We start from the raw sequence: 17,146 nt of genomic DNA, 5'->3' as shown, positions 1-17,146 counted from the left end.
AAGAGAAACCACATCCTTTTTTAAAAAAGGCATATAAAATAAACCATTCCTGCAATTGAGTCTGAAGTATTGTTGCTTTGTTTTAGTGGAGAATAAGTTCCATTTAGCATTGTATTTTTATTTCACTTGTATCACTGTTGGTTATTTTGTGAATTTATCCTGTGACCGTTAATATTTTATCTCACCTCTGATCTAATATGTAGTGTTAAATTTAGACCATAAAACTTAAGAAATATCATGAAGATTGGCCACATGTATAGCAAAGATCTGAACTGTTTATGATATTAACTTGCTGGCTTTGCAACAAAATGTAAGGAGCCAAAGTGGCATTAACTTCAAATTACAGTAATTCAGTGACTTGCATGACCTAACCTATTTGGCGCACCTGAGACTTGAAAATCTAATAGGAGAAGGGAAATATTTAAAGCAATTTGGACCTACTTGTTGCAGTTGGCAGCTTTAGTTTTTTATTTAAATGAAGATTGTACCTTCCCAGTAACTGAATTTTTTTTATTTCTAACAACATGCAGAGAAGATTCATTCATTGTACCTTTTTACCTAGTATGATAAAGCCTTTCTGAACAATAGACTCTAATATTGTCTTCCTTACTAGAATATCTCCTTTCCATCACTGGAACGAATCTGCCAGGCAGTTTCTCTGCAAAATTATGATTCAAACAGATCCAAATAAGTCACATTTGCATTTGTTCTCCATGACTGTTTCAAGATCAGAAACACTGCAGCACTTAAATATCTCACACAAATCTGCTAACAATCTCTCGCACTTTTGTTTGTGCATCTCTTAGGAGTTAGAACAGAAAATAAAGAAAATCAAACATTGTAGCACATCCATCGGGGAATAGCAGAAATGGCATGCTTGTTTCTCTAGTGAAGTTTCCGAGTCATGCAGGGGCGACCTTGTACAGTCAGAGCTACACAGCACGGGAACAGGCCCTTTGGTCCAACTCGTCCATGCCAACAAGATGTCCTAAATTAATCTAGTCCCATTTGCCAACATTTGGCTCATACCCATCTAAACCCTTACTCTTCATGTACCGATCCAGATGCCTTTTAAATGTTGTACCATTCTCCACCACTTTCTTTGGCAGCTCATTCCATACACACACCATCCTCTGCTTGAAAAAGTTGTCTTAGGTCCCTTTTAAATATTTCCCCTCTCACCTTAAATTTATACCCTCCAGTTTTGGAGTCCGCTATCCTGGGGAACAGACCTTGGCTATTCATCCTATCTATGCCGCTCATGACTTTAGAAACTTCTAAAAGGTCATCCCTCAGCCTCTGAAGCTTTAGGGAAAACAGCCCAGCCTATTCAGCCTCTCCCTTTTCAGACCATCCGACCATCAAACCATCCAACCCTGACAACATCCTTGTAAATCTTTTCTGAACTCTTGCAAGTTTCACAACATCCTTGCAATGGCAAGGAAACCAGAATTGAATGCAGTATTCCAGTAGTGGCCTAACCAATGTCTTGTACAGCTACAACATGAACTCCCGACTCCTATACTCAATGCACTGACCCAAAAGGCAAGCATATCAAACGCCTTCTTCACTATCCTGTCTACCTTCAACTCTACTTTCAAGGAACTATGAATCTGCACTCCAAGGTCTCTTTGTCCAGCAACATTTCCCAGAACCTTACCATTAAGTGTAAAAGTCCTGCCCTATGTGCCTTATCAAAATGCAGCAACTCCCATTCAGCTAAATTAAACTCCATCTGCCATCCTCGACCCACTGGCCCATCTGATCAAAGTCCTGTTGTACTCTGAGGAAACCTTCTTTGCTGTCCACAACATCACCAATTTTGGTGTCATCGGCAGACTTACTAATCATACCTCCTGTGTTCACAACCAAATCATTTATATAAATGACAAAAAGCAGTGGACCCAGCACCAATACTTTTGGCACACCGGGAGCCACAGGCCTCCAGTCTGACGAGCAACCCTCCACCATCCTTTGTCTCCTACCTTCAAGCCAGTTCTGTATCTATATGGCTAGTACTCCCTGTATTCCAAGTGATCTAACCTTGCTAATCAGTCTACTATGTCAACTACCTTACTGAAGTCCATAAAGGTCACATACACCACTCTGCCTTCATCAATCCTCTTTGTTACTTCTTCAAAAAACTCAATCAAGTTAGTGAGACATGATTTCCCACGCACAAAGCCATGTTGACTGTCCCTAATTAATCCTTGCCTTTCCAAATATATGTAAATCCTGTCCCTCAGGATCCCCTCAACAACTTGCCTACCACTGATGTCAGGCTGACTGGTCTATAGTTCCGTAGCTTTTCCTTGCCATCTTTCTTAAAATAGTGTCACCGTGTTTGCCAATCTCCAGTCTTCTGGCACCTCACCTGTGGCTATTAATGAGACAGGTATCTCAGCAAGTGGCCCAGCAATCACTTCCCTAACTTCCCATAGAGTTCTTGGGTACACCTGATCGGGTCCTGGAGCATTATCTACCTTTGTGCATTTTAACACGTCCAGCACCACCTCCCCTGTAATATGGACATTTTTCAAGATGTTGCTATTTATTTCCCCAAGTTCTCTAGCATTGGTATCCTTCTCCAAAGTAAACACTGATGCAAAATACTCATTTAGTATCACCCCATCTCCCATAGTTTCACACATAAGTGGCCTTGCTGATCTTTAAGGGCCCTATTCTGTTCCAAGTTACCCTTTTGTCCTTAACGTAACTGTAGAGTCCCTTTGGATTCTCCTTAACCCTGTTTGCCAAAGCTGTCTCATGTCCCCTCTTTACCCTCCTGATTTCCCTATAAAGTAAACTTCTTCTGCCTTCATACTCTTCTTGGGATTCATTTGATCCTTACGGTCTATACCTGACATATGCTAACTTCTGTTTCTTGACCAAAACCTCAATTTCAGTAGTCATCCAGCATTCCCTACACGCAGCAGCTGTGCCCTTCACACTAACAGGAACATGCTATCTCTGGACTCTCATTACCTCATTTTTAAAGGCTTCCCACTTTCCAGTCATCCCTTTACCTGTGAATATTTGCCCTCAATTATCTTGTGAATGTTGTTGCCTAATACTGTCAAAATTGGCCTTCCTCCAATTTAGAACTTTAACTCTTAGATCCAATCTACCTTTTTCCACCACTATTTTGAAACTAATAGAATTATGATCACTGGCCCCAAAGTGCTCCCCCACTGACACGTCAGTCATCTGCCCTGCCTTTTTTCCCCAAGAGGAGGTCCAGTTTTGCTCCTTCTCTAGTAGGTACATCCACATACTGAATCAGAAACTTTTCTTGTACACACTCAACAAATTCCTCTCCATCCAAGCCCTTAATATTATGGCAGTCCCTGTCTTTGCTTGGGAATTTAAATGTCCCAATAAGGTGATCATCCCTTTCTTATTTCTCAGTTCCACCCAAATAATTTCCCTGGACGTACTCCCAGGAGCACCCTCCCCAAGTACAGCAGCAATGTTATCTCTAATCAAAACTGCAACTCTCCCTGCTGTCTTTTACCTTTTCTATCCTTCTATACCCTGGAACGTTAACCTGCCAGTCCTGTCCATCCATGAGCCACATTTCTGTAATTGCTATGATATTGCCAGTCCCATGTTCCCAAACACGCCATGAAGTCATCTGCCTTGCCCGTTAGGCCTCTTGCATTGAAATAAATGCAGTTTAATTTATCAGTCCTACCTCATTCTTTGCTTTGTTCCTGCCTACCCCTGACTGTTTGACTTGCCCCTTTTCCCAAGTGTACCAGTCTCAGACTGATCTCCTTGCTCAGTATCTCCCTGGGTTCCCCACCCTTACTAATTTAAATCTTCCTGAGCAGCTCTAGCAAATCTCCCCACCAGTATTTGGTCCCCTTGCAATTCAGGTACAATCCGTCCTTCTTATACAGGTCACTTTTACCCCAGAAGAGATTCCAATGGTCCAAAATAGCAATCCATCTCCCCTGCACTAGCTCCTCAGCCACACATTCATCTGCTTTATCCTCCTAGCTCATGGCACCGGGAGTAATCCAGATATTACTAGCCTTGAGGACCTCCTTTTTAAATTCCTGCCTAATTTCCTGTAGTTTCTCCACAGAACCACGTCCTTGTTTCATCCTATGTTGTTAGTTCTAGTGCATACAACAACCTCCTGGTGGTCTTTCTCCCCTTCGGAGAATATTCTGTACCCTCTTGGAGATATGCTTGATCCTGGCACCAGGGAGGCAACACACCATTCTGATGTCTCGTTGTCAGCCTCAGAAACATCTGTCTGTGCCTCCGACTAGCGAGCCCCCTATCACAATTGATCACTTGGAACCTGATGTACCCCTCGTTACATTAGAGCCAATCTCATTACCAGAAACCTGGCCGTCAGTGCTACATTCCCCTGAGAGTTCATCACCCCTACATTTCCTGAAACAGCATACTTGTTTCAGATGAGGATAGCCACAGGAGACTCTACCTGCCTATCTCTCCTGGACTTAACCCATCTTCCTGACAGTCTCTGTGGTTTATCCCCCTTCCTGAAATTGCCATCCATCACACTCCCAACTCCTGTAAATTCCTCATTGCCTCTAACTCCCCCTCCAACCCATCCATGCAATCCAATAGGATTTGCAACCAAACACACTTCATGCAGACATAATCTTCAGTAACATTGCAATTCTCTCTATTCTCCCATATCCAAGACAAAGAGCACTTCATTTTAAATATCATCTTAACAATCTACAGACCCAGAAAATAGCACAGTCTTACTGCTCTAAAAACACTGCTCCAGGATATCTTAGTATCTATGTTTTATATTTTTAAAGTTTGATGTAGAGACAGATCTCAATAAAACATATAATCAAAACAAAATAACTCTACTCACTATTATGAGGCTGCACTTTAAAAAAAAAAGCCACGTAGCTGCTCACCTGCTGTGAGCTCCCTTATACAGGTTTCTCCAAGGTCAGCTGTGAATTTCACTGTTTGTTTATTTTACTTAGAACAAACTCTGATGTGCAGAGATACTTGAAACTAAACAGCAGAAGCAGTCAGCAGTGAAGGTTCACTGCTGGGTCAGACAGCTGTGCAGATTTACTCCTCTGTTTGTTTCACCTCCCATGTGGTATCTGCTCTCTCTCTGTTCCTCCTTTTTTAAAGTACTGCTGTTTTGATCTCTTTTTTTTCCCCAAAGTTCCAAAATAATGCAACAGCTTATAAAACAGTGACCACTGCTCCAAAAATTGAGGAAATCAACTCCAACACTGAAAATACCTCAAAGGAGCGGCGCTCTCACCCACAATTTTTCCCTCCTCCATCTTGGATTACCCAGAATCCCCTTCTGTGTATTGCAATTAGAAACAACTACTACCTAATATTTGAACAATCCACTTTATTAATAATGATCATAAAAAGTGTTGCCTCCAATATTTATGAAGAATGTGCTAGAAATGCCAGTCACTGGGGGAAAGCCCCAGGAAAAGGAAGGTCCTGCCAAATCGCATAGCAAGACATCTTTAGCATTTCTACCATTTCCCATCAGTCAAACAGCGAGATTAATCACTTAGCAGTCCACATATGCTGCGCCTGAGCCTCCTCCCATCTTACCTTTGCTCATCTAAAGCTACAGTCATAATCATCTTCTTTCTGCTACCTCAGATACATGTCTAGCTTTCCTGTAAATGCATCCAAACTATTTGCTTCTCTGTTGCAGAGAGCTCCACTGCCTCAGCTCTCTTTGTTTAAAGAAGTTTCTTCTGAATTCCCTGTGGGCTTTTATGGTCAATGTCATAAGTTGACAGCCTATGATTATGCTTTGCCATAGGAAGAGGAAGAAAACTTTCTTCCAGTATCCACTCTGTCAAAACTTTTTCGTAACTTTAAAGACCTCTGTTAGGTCATCCCTTTACAATGATGATAATATATGGGTCTGGGAGGTCAACCTGCCCATGGAAGTCCCCAGAATGCCCCAGAAAATCAAATCATGGGGGTAACCAATCAAAGAAAGATCATCCCAATAAATAGAATGTAAGAAATAGTAAGGAGTGGTTCTTTCAATCACAGGCTGGTTTTCTCCCAGGCTTGCTGCTAATTGTGCTCTAATGAATCTATCAGTGGCAAGTTTAGAGAGGAGCTGTCTGTGACTGGAGGAACAGCAAGCAGGATGAGAAACAAGAGCTTCTAGTGGGGCTTCCAGTTGCTGGAGAGAGAGCATCAGCCAGGAATGTGGGGAGGCGGGGAGACAGGTACTGCCTTTTGCTGAGGCCAGGAGGGGCCCTTTTCCCAAGCCTCAAGGGTCTCATGCTGGATCCAGGAATACCGCCTACTTGGTGTGGCTAGGAGGGCAGGGTCAAGTTGGGAAGAAGCATTTGGGGAAGAAGGAAGAGGGTGAAGGTGGGAGGCAGTGGGGTAAGAGCAGGCTGCAAGGGAGGGCAGAAGGAAAAGGAGGCTGTAAGAAGGGTTTGGGGAAGAGGGAGGTTACAAGATGTGGATGAGGAAGACGTAGCAAAGGAGAGAGAATAGTTTTAAACTTAACAAAGGAATATTACTCGGCTGATTGCAAGCTAAGAAAACTTGATATCAATGAGGTAATGAATTCCTTGCAAATGAATGTAGAATCTTGAGTCTAAATTTGAGTAAGTTCAGTAGCTTTATACTTAGAAATAATATCGTGGATCCAACTGCAATGAACACTGTTGTCAATTTTTAAACTGAAGTCTGAGATTATGTTCTGAAAGTTGCAAGTAGAGTTGTAAATGCCTAGTCTAAATGTTCTGACTTTGATAAAGCATTAACTGTGACCTCACCAGTTCTGTGGAAGGTGTGATGCTTTTAGAGTCTAGAAGTACATATCAATTATCTTGAGAGGAGAAAAAAAACTTGGGCCTGTTGCCTTGTACCATTTGAAACATCTCTATGAAATGTAATGTTTTCCTTGTTTGTTGCAGCTTTAAATTCAATAGAGAGTCGATAAGTTTTGAGACGATTGGTGAATTCTTTTCACTCTGATTGTGAGAGTCCAAATTTTCCATATGTCAACACAAATACAGAATGTATTGTTATTGTGTGACAGCATCACCTAATAAATGAGTTAGTGAGAACGAAAAGTAGCCACCGAAAGCAAAATGTAGCCCTCAAGAAAATCTCAAAGTCCTTGGACAAAATTATTTTGACCTCTGTCAAACTTTTTTCTTCCTCCCCCATGAGAAAATAGATGCAACCTGTCAATCCTTCCCTGATGCATATATTCACACATTTCTGGTATCATTGTTGTAAGTTTCTCTGTATTGTCTCTTTATTTCAAGTTGTAATATGGCAACCAAAACTGCACTCCGTACTGTAAGTGTGGTCTAACCACGGTTCAAGATAGATTCAGTACAACTTCCCTACTTTTTAATTCTGTCCCTCTTACAAATAAAGCATCGTGTTTGATTTTCTTTTGTTTATAGCCTTGCTACCTTGTGAAGATTTCTTTGTTCCACCAATAAGACTTGTATTTTCCATGTAGTAAGTGATCTCTCTATTCTTCTGACATTTTCAACTGGGCTATAATTACCTCAAAATGTTCTGTTTGCTGTTTTTAGATGGAGAAATTACATTAAATATATATCAGCCCTATAGTATGCCTCCCTAACTAGTTTTAAATGTGTAGTAATGCCTTTGCTACCTATTCTCTATATTCTTTCAGTATATATCAAAGTAATCCAGGGTTTTTATCATTTTAGTTTATTCAGTGCATTCCCTTTATTATTTAATTGTACTTGTTTTAACGGTCATCTCCTCATTTATTGTCATGTTTCCCTTTTATGTCTGATACTTTGCCATCTCTCTACCGTAGCCTGCGGTATAATTTTGTCTATTCCTTAACAGTTCTAACCCCAACTCAGCCTTCCTATTTTGTTTGATGTGCCTATAAAATGTTTTACCATTTTGTTTTATGTTCCTTGGTTGTTTAATTTCCGAATCATTTCTCATTTACTTTTTTTTTAAAACATGACTCCTAATTTCTTAGCATTCTTTCTGACCATACTTTCCTCATGTATCTGTATGCTTCATGTCTGCCTCGTTCTTATCCTCGGTTCTTATCAGAAGTTTCTATTTTTTTTATTCACACGTGGGATATGGGCATCGCTGGCTGGTCAGTATTTTTTGCCCATACCTAGTTCATCAAATCTTACAATTCCAACAGTGCAGATAGAGGACATTTGGCCCATTGAATCTGCACTGACCCTTCAAGGAGCATCCGATCCTGACCCACTACCCCCACCCTATCCACATAACTCCACGTTTACCATGGTTAATCCACTTAGCCTACACATCCCTGGACACTACGGAGTAGTTGAGCGTGGTCAGTCTACCTGATCTGCACATGTTTGAACTTGTTACCCTTGTAGCCCTGAAGGTGATGATGAGTTGCCTTTTTGAACTGTTACAGTCCACGTGCTGTGCATTGACCCACCATGTCATTAGGGAGGGAATTCCAGGATTTTGACCTAGTGACAGTGAAGGAACAATGATATATTTACAAGTCGGGATAGTGAGTGGCTTGGAGGAGAACTTGCAGGTGATCATGTTTGCATGTATCTGCTACCCTTATCCTTCTAGATGGAAATGGTTGTGAGGTTCGGAAACTGCTGTTTAAGGATCTTTGATGAATTTCTGCAGTGCATCTTGTAGATAGTGCACACTGCCGCTGTTGAGTGTCTGTGGTGGAGTGGATGTTTGTGGATGTGGTGCCAATCATCTGGGCTACTTCATCCTGGATAGTGTCAAATTTCCTGAATGTTGTTAGAGATGCACTCATCCAGTTAAGTGAAGAATATTCCGTCACACTCCCGACTTGTGCCTTGTAGATGGTGGACAGGCTTTGGGGAGTCAGGAAGTGAGTTACTCACCACAGTTTTTGTAGCCTCTGACCTGCTGTTTTAGCCATTGTGTTTATGTGGTGGATCCAGTTGAGTTTCTGGTCAATGGGTGACTCTAAGGATGTTGATAATGGGGACTTGTGTGATGGTAACATCATTAGAATGGCAAGGGGCGGTGGTTAAAATGTTTCTTATTGGTAATGGTCATTGCCTGGCATTTGACTGGCTCAAATGTTACTTGCTACTTGTCAGCCCAAGCCTGGATATTATTCACATCTTATTGTATTTGAACATGGTCTGCTCTGTATCTGAGGAGTTGTGAATGGTGTTGAACATTGTGCAATCACCAGTGAACATCCATACTTCTGACCTGATGATGAAGGGAAGGTCATTGATGAAGCAGTTGAAGATGGTTGGGCTGAGGTCGCTACCCTGAGGAATTCCTGCAGCGAGATTCTGGATCTGAGATGACTGATCTCCAATAACTACAACTGTCTTCCTGCGTGCCAGGTATGACTCCAACCAGCAGGTAGATTGCGCCCTGATACCTATTGATTCCAGTTTTGCTCAGGCTCCTTGATGCCACAGTCAGTCAAGGGCTGTCAGTCTCACCTAACCTCTGGAATGCAGCTCTTTTGTCCATATTTGAACCAAGGCTGTAATGGGGCTAGGAGCTGAGTGGCCCTGGCGGAACCCAACTGGGCATCACTGAGGAGGTTATTGTTGAGCAAATGCTGCTTGCAAGCTCTGGTGATGCCACCTTTCATCAGTTTACTGGTGATCACGAGTAGACTGATGGGGCAATAATTAGCTGGATTGGATTTGTCCTGTGTTTTGTGTTTATGACATACCTGAGCAATTTTCCTCTTTTTTTTTGGGTAGATGCCAGCGTTGTAACTATACTGAAAAAGCTTGGCTAGGGGATCTGCAAATTCTGGAGAATAACTCTTCAGTACTATTGCTGGTATGTTGTCAAGGCCGATAGCCTTGCACTATCCAGTGTCCCCAACCATTTTTGTTATCACATGGAGCGAATCAAATTGGCTGAAGACTGGTAGTTGTGATGCTGTGGACCATTGGAGGAAGCCAGACGAATCTTTCACTTGGCACTTCTGGCTGACGATTGCTGCGAAATCTTCAGCCTCATCTTTTGCACTGATGTGTTGTGCTCTTCCATCATTGAGGATGGGTAAATTTGAAAGTTGTTCAATTGCCCACCTCCATTCACAATTAGATATGACAGGACTGCAAAGCTTAGATCTAATCTGTTGGCTGTGGGCATGCTTAGTTCTGTCTGTCACTTGCTGTTTATGCTGTTTGGCATGCAAGTATTCCTGTTTGGTAGCTTCAACAGGTTGACACCTCATTTTTAGGTATGGCTGGTGCTGTTGCTGGCATGCCCTCCTGCACTGTCCATTGAACCAGGGTTGTTCCGTTGGCTGTGGAGTCCAAATATTGTTTAAATTGTTTCTGACAAAATATATCCTGTCTGCATTTGCATGTCATTTTAAATGGTTCCTATGTCCACATCATTTTTTTTAATATTATTATGCATTTTATTATCCCCAAATTGTGCTCTCAGTTGCTCAAAATCAGCTTTTCTCAAAGCTGATAATAATACATATATTGTTCTCTGATCATAAAGCTTATGAGATTATGGTGACCATTCCCATGTGATTGCTGACTTGTATTTCTTTACCTGACCTGGTTCATTTTTCATCACTAGATCCAATAGTAAATTGACTCTTGTTTGGCTTTTTACTTACTAAATTAGAAAAGAGTTCTGTGCAAGTTGTAGGAGTCTCAACTTCTCATCCCCTTTACCTAAATTCAATGAAAATCATGGGGGATTTTGACTACCCTAATTATTGTTCACTTTTTGTACATAAGTCTGTAATATGTATATATATTTAATGTTATTGGACTCGAGGTCCAGAAGCTCAAGCTACTGCTATGGGAAAACAGGGTTCAAGTTCCACCATAGCAACTGGTGGAAATTTAAATTTAATGAATCAAATCTGGAATTGAAAACCATCTATCGGTAATGGTGATTGTGAAACTGACAGTTGATTCTTGTAAAAACTCTTCTGATTCAACTCATGTCCTTGAGGAACGAATATCTGCCATCGTTAGCTGGGTTGGACTACAAGTGACACCAGACCTGTAACACTAGTTGTCCTTTGAAGTGGCCTAGGAAATCACTCAATTCAATGGGCAATTAGGGATGTGCAACAAATGTTGGACTAGCCTGCAACACCCGCATCCCGTGAAAAAATGAATAATAATCCTTCTTCGTTCCCTTTCCACTAATAAGTGGTCTGTATGCTACATCTATTATTGTGATTATCCTTTATAATCTTTAATTAATCTCCAGCTATATTGATAGTTGGATTGTATATTTGCCGAGCTGATATGTGTCTTTTTTTCCTGTTGTTATTTTATTATCCCTAGTAAGTGCTGCGAACTCGCCTCTTAACTTTGCTCCCTACAAATATTTTTCATAACCAGATCTCACTACTCCCTACAATATCTCATTCTTCATGATGCATCAATGCATCCAATATCTTTTTTTTATTACATATGCTGTGCACATTACTGTACAGATGTTAACCTGTTTTTGAGAGGATTTCATCAAACTTCATATTTAACCATCTTTATAGACTCCTATTATGTAACTGTCTGTATTCCCTTGCCAAAATTACGCTGCCTTTTTATTTGCTGCCATGTTTGTTAATGACATATGAAATAAGGTAGAGAGACCATAATAATTTATCAAGGTGACGGTGTCAAAACAGAACAGCAACAAAGGTTTTAGAGATACAGAACCGTGTGGCGGGGTCACATGTAGCGCAATGTGAACCCAAGATCATGGTTGAGGCCATCGTCTTAGATACGGAACTTGGCTGTCAGTTTCTGCTCTGTGATTCTGCGTTGTTGTGTATCTCAAAGTCCGCCTTGGAGATCGCTTATCTGAAGATTGGAGGCTGAATGTCCTTGACCACTGAAGTGTTCTCTTACTCAGGAGCATTCCTGTCTGGCAAATGTTGCGCAGTATTCATTCATCCGTTCTCGTAGCGTCTGCATGGTCTCGCCAATAATACCATGGCTCAAGGTATCCTTGCATGCAGCGTATAAGATAGATAATGTTGGCCAAGTCACATGAGTATCTGCCACGTACGTGGTGGGTTGTGTTCCCACGTGTGATGGTAGTATCCATGCCAATGATCTGACATGTCTTGCAGAGGCTGCTGTGGCAGGCTTGTGTGGAGTTGTGGCCAATATTGTCCTGAAGGCTGGGTAGTTTGCTGTGAATGATGGTCTGCTTAAGGTTTGGTGGTTGTTTGAAGATAAGTGGAAATGTAGGGATGATCTTGGTGAGATGCTCATCATCATCTATGACATGTTGAAGGCTGCGGAAAACATGACGTAGTATCTCCAGCCTGGGGAAGTAGTATGCGATGAAGCGTAGTCTATCAGTCATATCCTGCGCCTGTCTTCTGAGGAGGTCGTTGCGGTTTTTCGCTGTGGCACATCGGAACTGGCGATCAATGAGTTGAGCATTGTATCCCGTTCTTATGATGGCGTCCTTCAAAATGTTTAGGTGTCTGTCGCTTCCTCCTCATCTCGGTGGATCCTGTGTATGTGCAGGGGATGGCTCCTTTAACCTTTTTTTTAGGGTGGAAGCTGGAGAAGGGCAGCATCATGAGGTTATCCGTGGGCTTGGGATAGACTGAGATACTGAGGTGTCCATCCTTGATGGAGATGTGTGTGTCCAAGAACGAGACTAATTCTGAAGAGTAGTCCATGGTAAGTCTGATGGTGGGATGAAACCTGTTCATATCGCTATGTAGTTGTTTCAGCGATTCCTCGCCACGAGTCCAGTGGAAGAAAATGTCGTCAACTATCTGGCGTACAGCTGAAAGAACTATGGATGCTGTAAATCGGGAACAAAAACAGAAGTTGCTGGAAAAGCTCAGCAGGTCTGGCAGCATCTGTGAAGAAAAGATCAGAATTAACGTTTCGGATCTGGTGACCCTTCCTCAGAACTTATGCCAGACCTGCTGAGGTTTTCCAGCAGCTTCTGATTTTATATCTGCTGTATAGCATTGGCCGAAGGTCCTGCGCAGCAAAGAAGTTTTGCTCAAACTTGTGGGTGAAAATGTTGGATATTTAGGTGCAAATTTGGTCCCCATGGCTGTTCCATGTGTCTGGATGAAGAACTGGTTATTGAAGGTAAAGACTTTGTGGTCAAGGATGAAGCAAATGAATTGTAGGATGGCTTCTGGAATTTGGCAGTTGTTGGTATTGAGTACTGAGGCTGTCACAGCAATGCTGTCTTCGTGGGGATGTTGGTGTAGAGTGCCAAAACGTCCATTGTGACGAGGAATGTTCCTGGTTCAACTGGTCCATGGGTGCTGAGTTTCTGTAAGAAATCTGTAGTATCGTGACAGAAGCTGGGGGTTCCTTGTACAATGGGTTTCATGATGCCCTCGATATAACCAGAGACCTTCTAACACAGGGTTCCATTGCCTGATACAATGGGACATCCTGGTTTGTTGGCTTTGTGTATCTTCGGAAGGCAGTAGAAATTTCCTATGCAAAAAGTATGTGGGATGAGAGTGCATAGGATAATCTGAAGGTCTGGATCAAAGGCCTTGATCAGTCTGTTGAGTTGACAGGTATGTTCTTTGGTCAGATCAGCAGGTCGTTTTCTGTAGTGTTCCTGGTTGTTCAGTTGTCAGTACATTTGTTTGCAGTAGTCCGTTCTATTTTGTATGGTGGTGGTTCCTCCGTCGACTGCTGGTTTGACGACAATGTAACGATGAGCCCTCAACTGACAACTTCAATTTCGTACAGTTGAAGGGTGTGGTCAGACAAGTTGACTGTCCTGTTTTGACACCGTCACTTTGATGCGTTGTTATGATCTCTCTACTTTAATTAGTCTGTACAGTTTTGGATTACTTATTACTTTGGTTAGACTCTCGGCATGCGACTGTTATTCCAGTCATTTAGTTTGTCTCCACCGCCGTCTTATTTTTAATTTTTTTGTAATTATCTCTCTGCCTCATTTAATCTGATTATAGGTAATCCCTTCGCTTGTTGTTCAGCTGTTGACACTTTACTCACCCCATCTAACACTCTTGGTCACCTGCAGAGACTTTTATTCGACATTCCACTCACCAGTTGTGTGATCTTTTGATCTCTCTGATCTTGATCTCTCTGCCTATAAATTCTGTGTCTATGTGCCGTTCTGTCTCACTTCACCTGATGATGGGGCTGTGCTCCAAAAAGCTGTGTTTTCAAATAAACCTGATGGACTATAACATGGTGTCATGTGTCTTCTGACTTTGTCCACCCTAGTCCAACACTGGTACCTCCATATCATGTTTGTTAATATTTAGGCTGCTTATGTTTCTTGTCCTATTCCCCGTCTTCTTAGTTTAAACATTTATCACCTCCATCTTCATCCTTCATGGCAGAACGCAATGCTCATCCTGGTCTAGGTGGACCTTCATCCCATCGATGTTGCTCCTTCCTATTGCAGAACTGGTCTGAGTCTTCTGTGAAAAGAAACTTCACTTCCCCACTCCAGCCCTTTACCCAACTTTTAATTGTCCTGATCTATTTCATCCTATACTAGTATGCATGTGTTCAGGAATTAAGCCAGGAATCATTATCCTGAAGGTACATTTTAATTTAGAGCCTAACTCCTACTACCTATTTTAAAGGTGGTCTTCCCTCTGTCCCTACCAATGTCATTTGTTCCAACATGTCCTATGACTAGGTTTACTCCCTTCCTTCTTTTCCAGTTTGTCTCCAGCTGCTTGAATATTCCTGACCCTAGGACTGGGCTGGCAACACATCTTTGGAATACTCACTCTTCACTGTAGTGGTGCTACCTATCCCTCTAATTATCATCCCCTGTTATGACCACATTCCTACCCTTCTTGGTGCTCCCATCCCAACGAAACAGCCTCTGATAAATGATGACTTGGTCTGCGTTTATGGTTTTACTCCCTGCATTCTTTCTCCCTGCCTCATGAGTACATTCTAGCAGTTGGACCAGTGTCAGGAAGATCATCATCTCAACATCTGCTAAATCCGTTTATTCTGATCCCCATCACTCACAAACTTCCTTTCCTGAGCCTCTGTTTTCCTCTGGATATGACTGTATTCCAGATAATACTGTCAAGGAATTCCATCTCCTCCATTGTGTGTTGGGGGTTTCTCCATCCAGTTCTTGAGTTCAATGACTCTAAATTGGACAGATTCAAAATGGAGACATGTATTTGCTCTGGATAAGCTCACCAGCCAGAAGGAAAAACCTGTAAAACTTGTGAGTGACACATACTAGTCCAATTTGTCTTGAAAATGGTCAAAATGGGGGACCAGTATGATCAATGCATTCATTTCTAAGAATTTTTAAAATTGTTTCTCCCTCACAGCATCTACAACTTTCCCAATCTGCAGGGAATGAGGGAGGGCAACATCAAGGCTTGGTTTTGAGGTGGATTTGGAGACTGATCATAGGGAGGGTGGGAAAGAATGGGGCTGAATGTGACTGTGTCACCCCATTTTCAGGTATATAATCTGCTGTGCCAAATCTTAGACTAGCGTTAGTTTATTTATTTTATTAATAGCAATATTTATTCAATGGTTATTTATTGTTATATCAAATAGTATAATGCTGTAAGCTATAAATGTGATATAAGACTTGCACTTTTCTAGCCCTAATTTTAAACTACAGTCTTAAATTAGAGAAAAAAACTTAAAACTCACGAACAAACTCATTTCTGAAAAAGGGTCCAGACCCGAAACATCAGCTTTCCTGCTCCTCTGATGCTGCTTGGCCTGCTGTGTTCATCCAGCTCTACACCTTGTTATCCAACAAACCACTTATCCTTTTAACCATTTTATTCCATCTAGACCATAACTCTCTGGTCATCTTCCCTTCTGTTTGTTTTGTTAACAGTACCTCTTCCCTTACTCTCCAAAATCACTGAGTTAAATACTCTGTTGAATGGTAGTCTGCAAACTTGGATTTTGTGTTTCTTACTTTATCCAAAGTAAAACCTCCTATTTTTATACTAGATGAAATTCCAAAGGCCTTAGTCAATGCCTGCTGGCAAAATAACCATTTCTAACCAGCCAGCTAATTATTTAATTATCCAGTTGCATCTAGAAAGTATTTACAAGTTAAATTTAAAATTAAGCTCTGCAAAATATGACTAGATTTTTGAAAGAGCTCCGTTCTTAAAATTCGCGATTTAACCCTGGTAATTAGAAAGTAAGTATCTGTTGTAAATATATTTTTTGTACTATTGTTGGTGAGGAGCAAAACAGTAATTCAGTTAATGGCACTGAAGATGTGCTGTGATTGGTGAGAAGAGCAAACTTCTCTGAGGGGCCAGGGGAATACATCTGTAGCACTTGTGCCAAGGAGATTGCCCTGAAAAACATTTATTTACTGCTGGGTCTTCCCGCACTTCATTGCTGGAGCACCGTGAAACCTCACCAGCAGCTGCTAGATTTGCATTTGACTCTCATCTGCACCTTGGGAGCCAGATTTAAATATTGTTGTGAAGTGGTCAGCTTCACCAGGCAAGGACACTCTGTAATACTCTCCCTGTTGCTGTAATAGTTGGCTTCACGCATACATTACAGGATTGGTGAAATGTCTCTTAATTATAAATTTGAATCTTCCGTCTGCTGGTTGTTACAAGTTAGTATTGACGCTATTGTCTATACAGATTATCAATATTATCACTTCAGAGTTTTATTTGTTGGTATAGAGTTTTCGGTCAGGCTGTGACACAAGAAAAGTACAGTTTTATTGTGGTTGGTCTTGTTTTTCAGGGAATGGCATTTACTCTTGAAGAACGACTACAGCTTGGAATTCATGGTCTGCTCCCACCATGTTTTTTAACCCAAGATGTTCAGGTTCTCCGTGTCCTTAAAAGCTACGAGACCAAAACCAGTGATCTTGACAAGTAGGTAATTGCTATAAAATATATTTTAATCCAACAGACATGTGGCTACATATAAAAAGGGGATTTGTTTTATTTTTGATGATAGATAAGTATTTTCATGTTAAAGGCTGCAAAATTTGACTTCCTGGCACTCTGGTTCTGTTGACTTCTCACTCTTTAGATTCACTCAGCTAAACATATGTTCAGCTGAACTAGCACCCCAACACACTCATGCTACTTAAAATGATTCAACTTTCAGCTGCTGTAGAGTGTTATTCAAGGAATTGACAGGTATTTCTGGATTCACAAGGGTGTGGTGCACAGTCTGCCAAG

General features: G+C 41.4%; 1 protein-coding gene across 1 annotated transcript in view; it reads left to right on the top strand.

Annotated features, from left to right (window-relative positions):
* LOC109931073 (NADP-dependent malic enzyme-like) overlaps nucleotides 1-17,146 on the top strand; it is a 169,560-nt gene that overhangs the window by 49,381 nt on the left and 103,033 nt on the right. The window contains exon 3 of the mRNA XM_048598202.1: nucleotides 16,701-16,834. Coding sequence (XP_048454159.1) covers nucleotides 16,701-16,834 — 134 coding nt within the window. The remainder of the gene's footprint in view (nucleotides 1-16,700; nucleotides 16,835-17,146) is intronic.

Source organism: Rhincodon typus, chromosome 6 (assembly GCF_021869965.1).
Source record: "Rhincodon typus isolate 14 chromosome 6, sRhiTyp1.1, whole genome shotgun sequence".
Classification (NCBI taxonomy): domain Eukaryota; kingdom Metazoa; phylum Chordata; class Chondrichthyes; order Orectolobiformes; family Rhincodontidae; genus Rhincodon; species Rhincodon typus.
The sequence above is the reverse complement of the archived record's forward strand: the minus strand, read 5'-3'. Positions and strand labels throughout refer to the sequence as shown.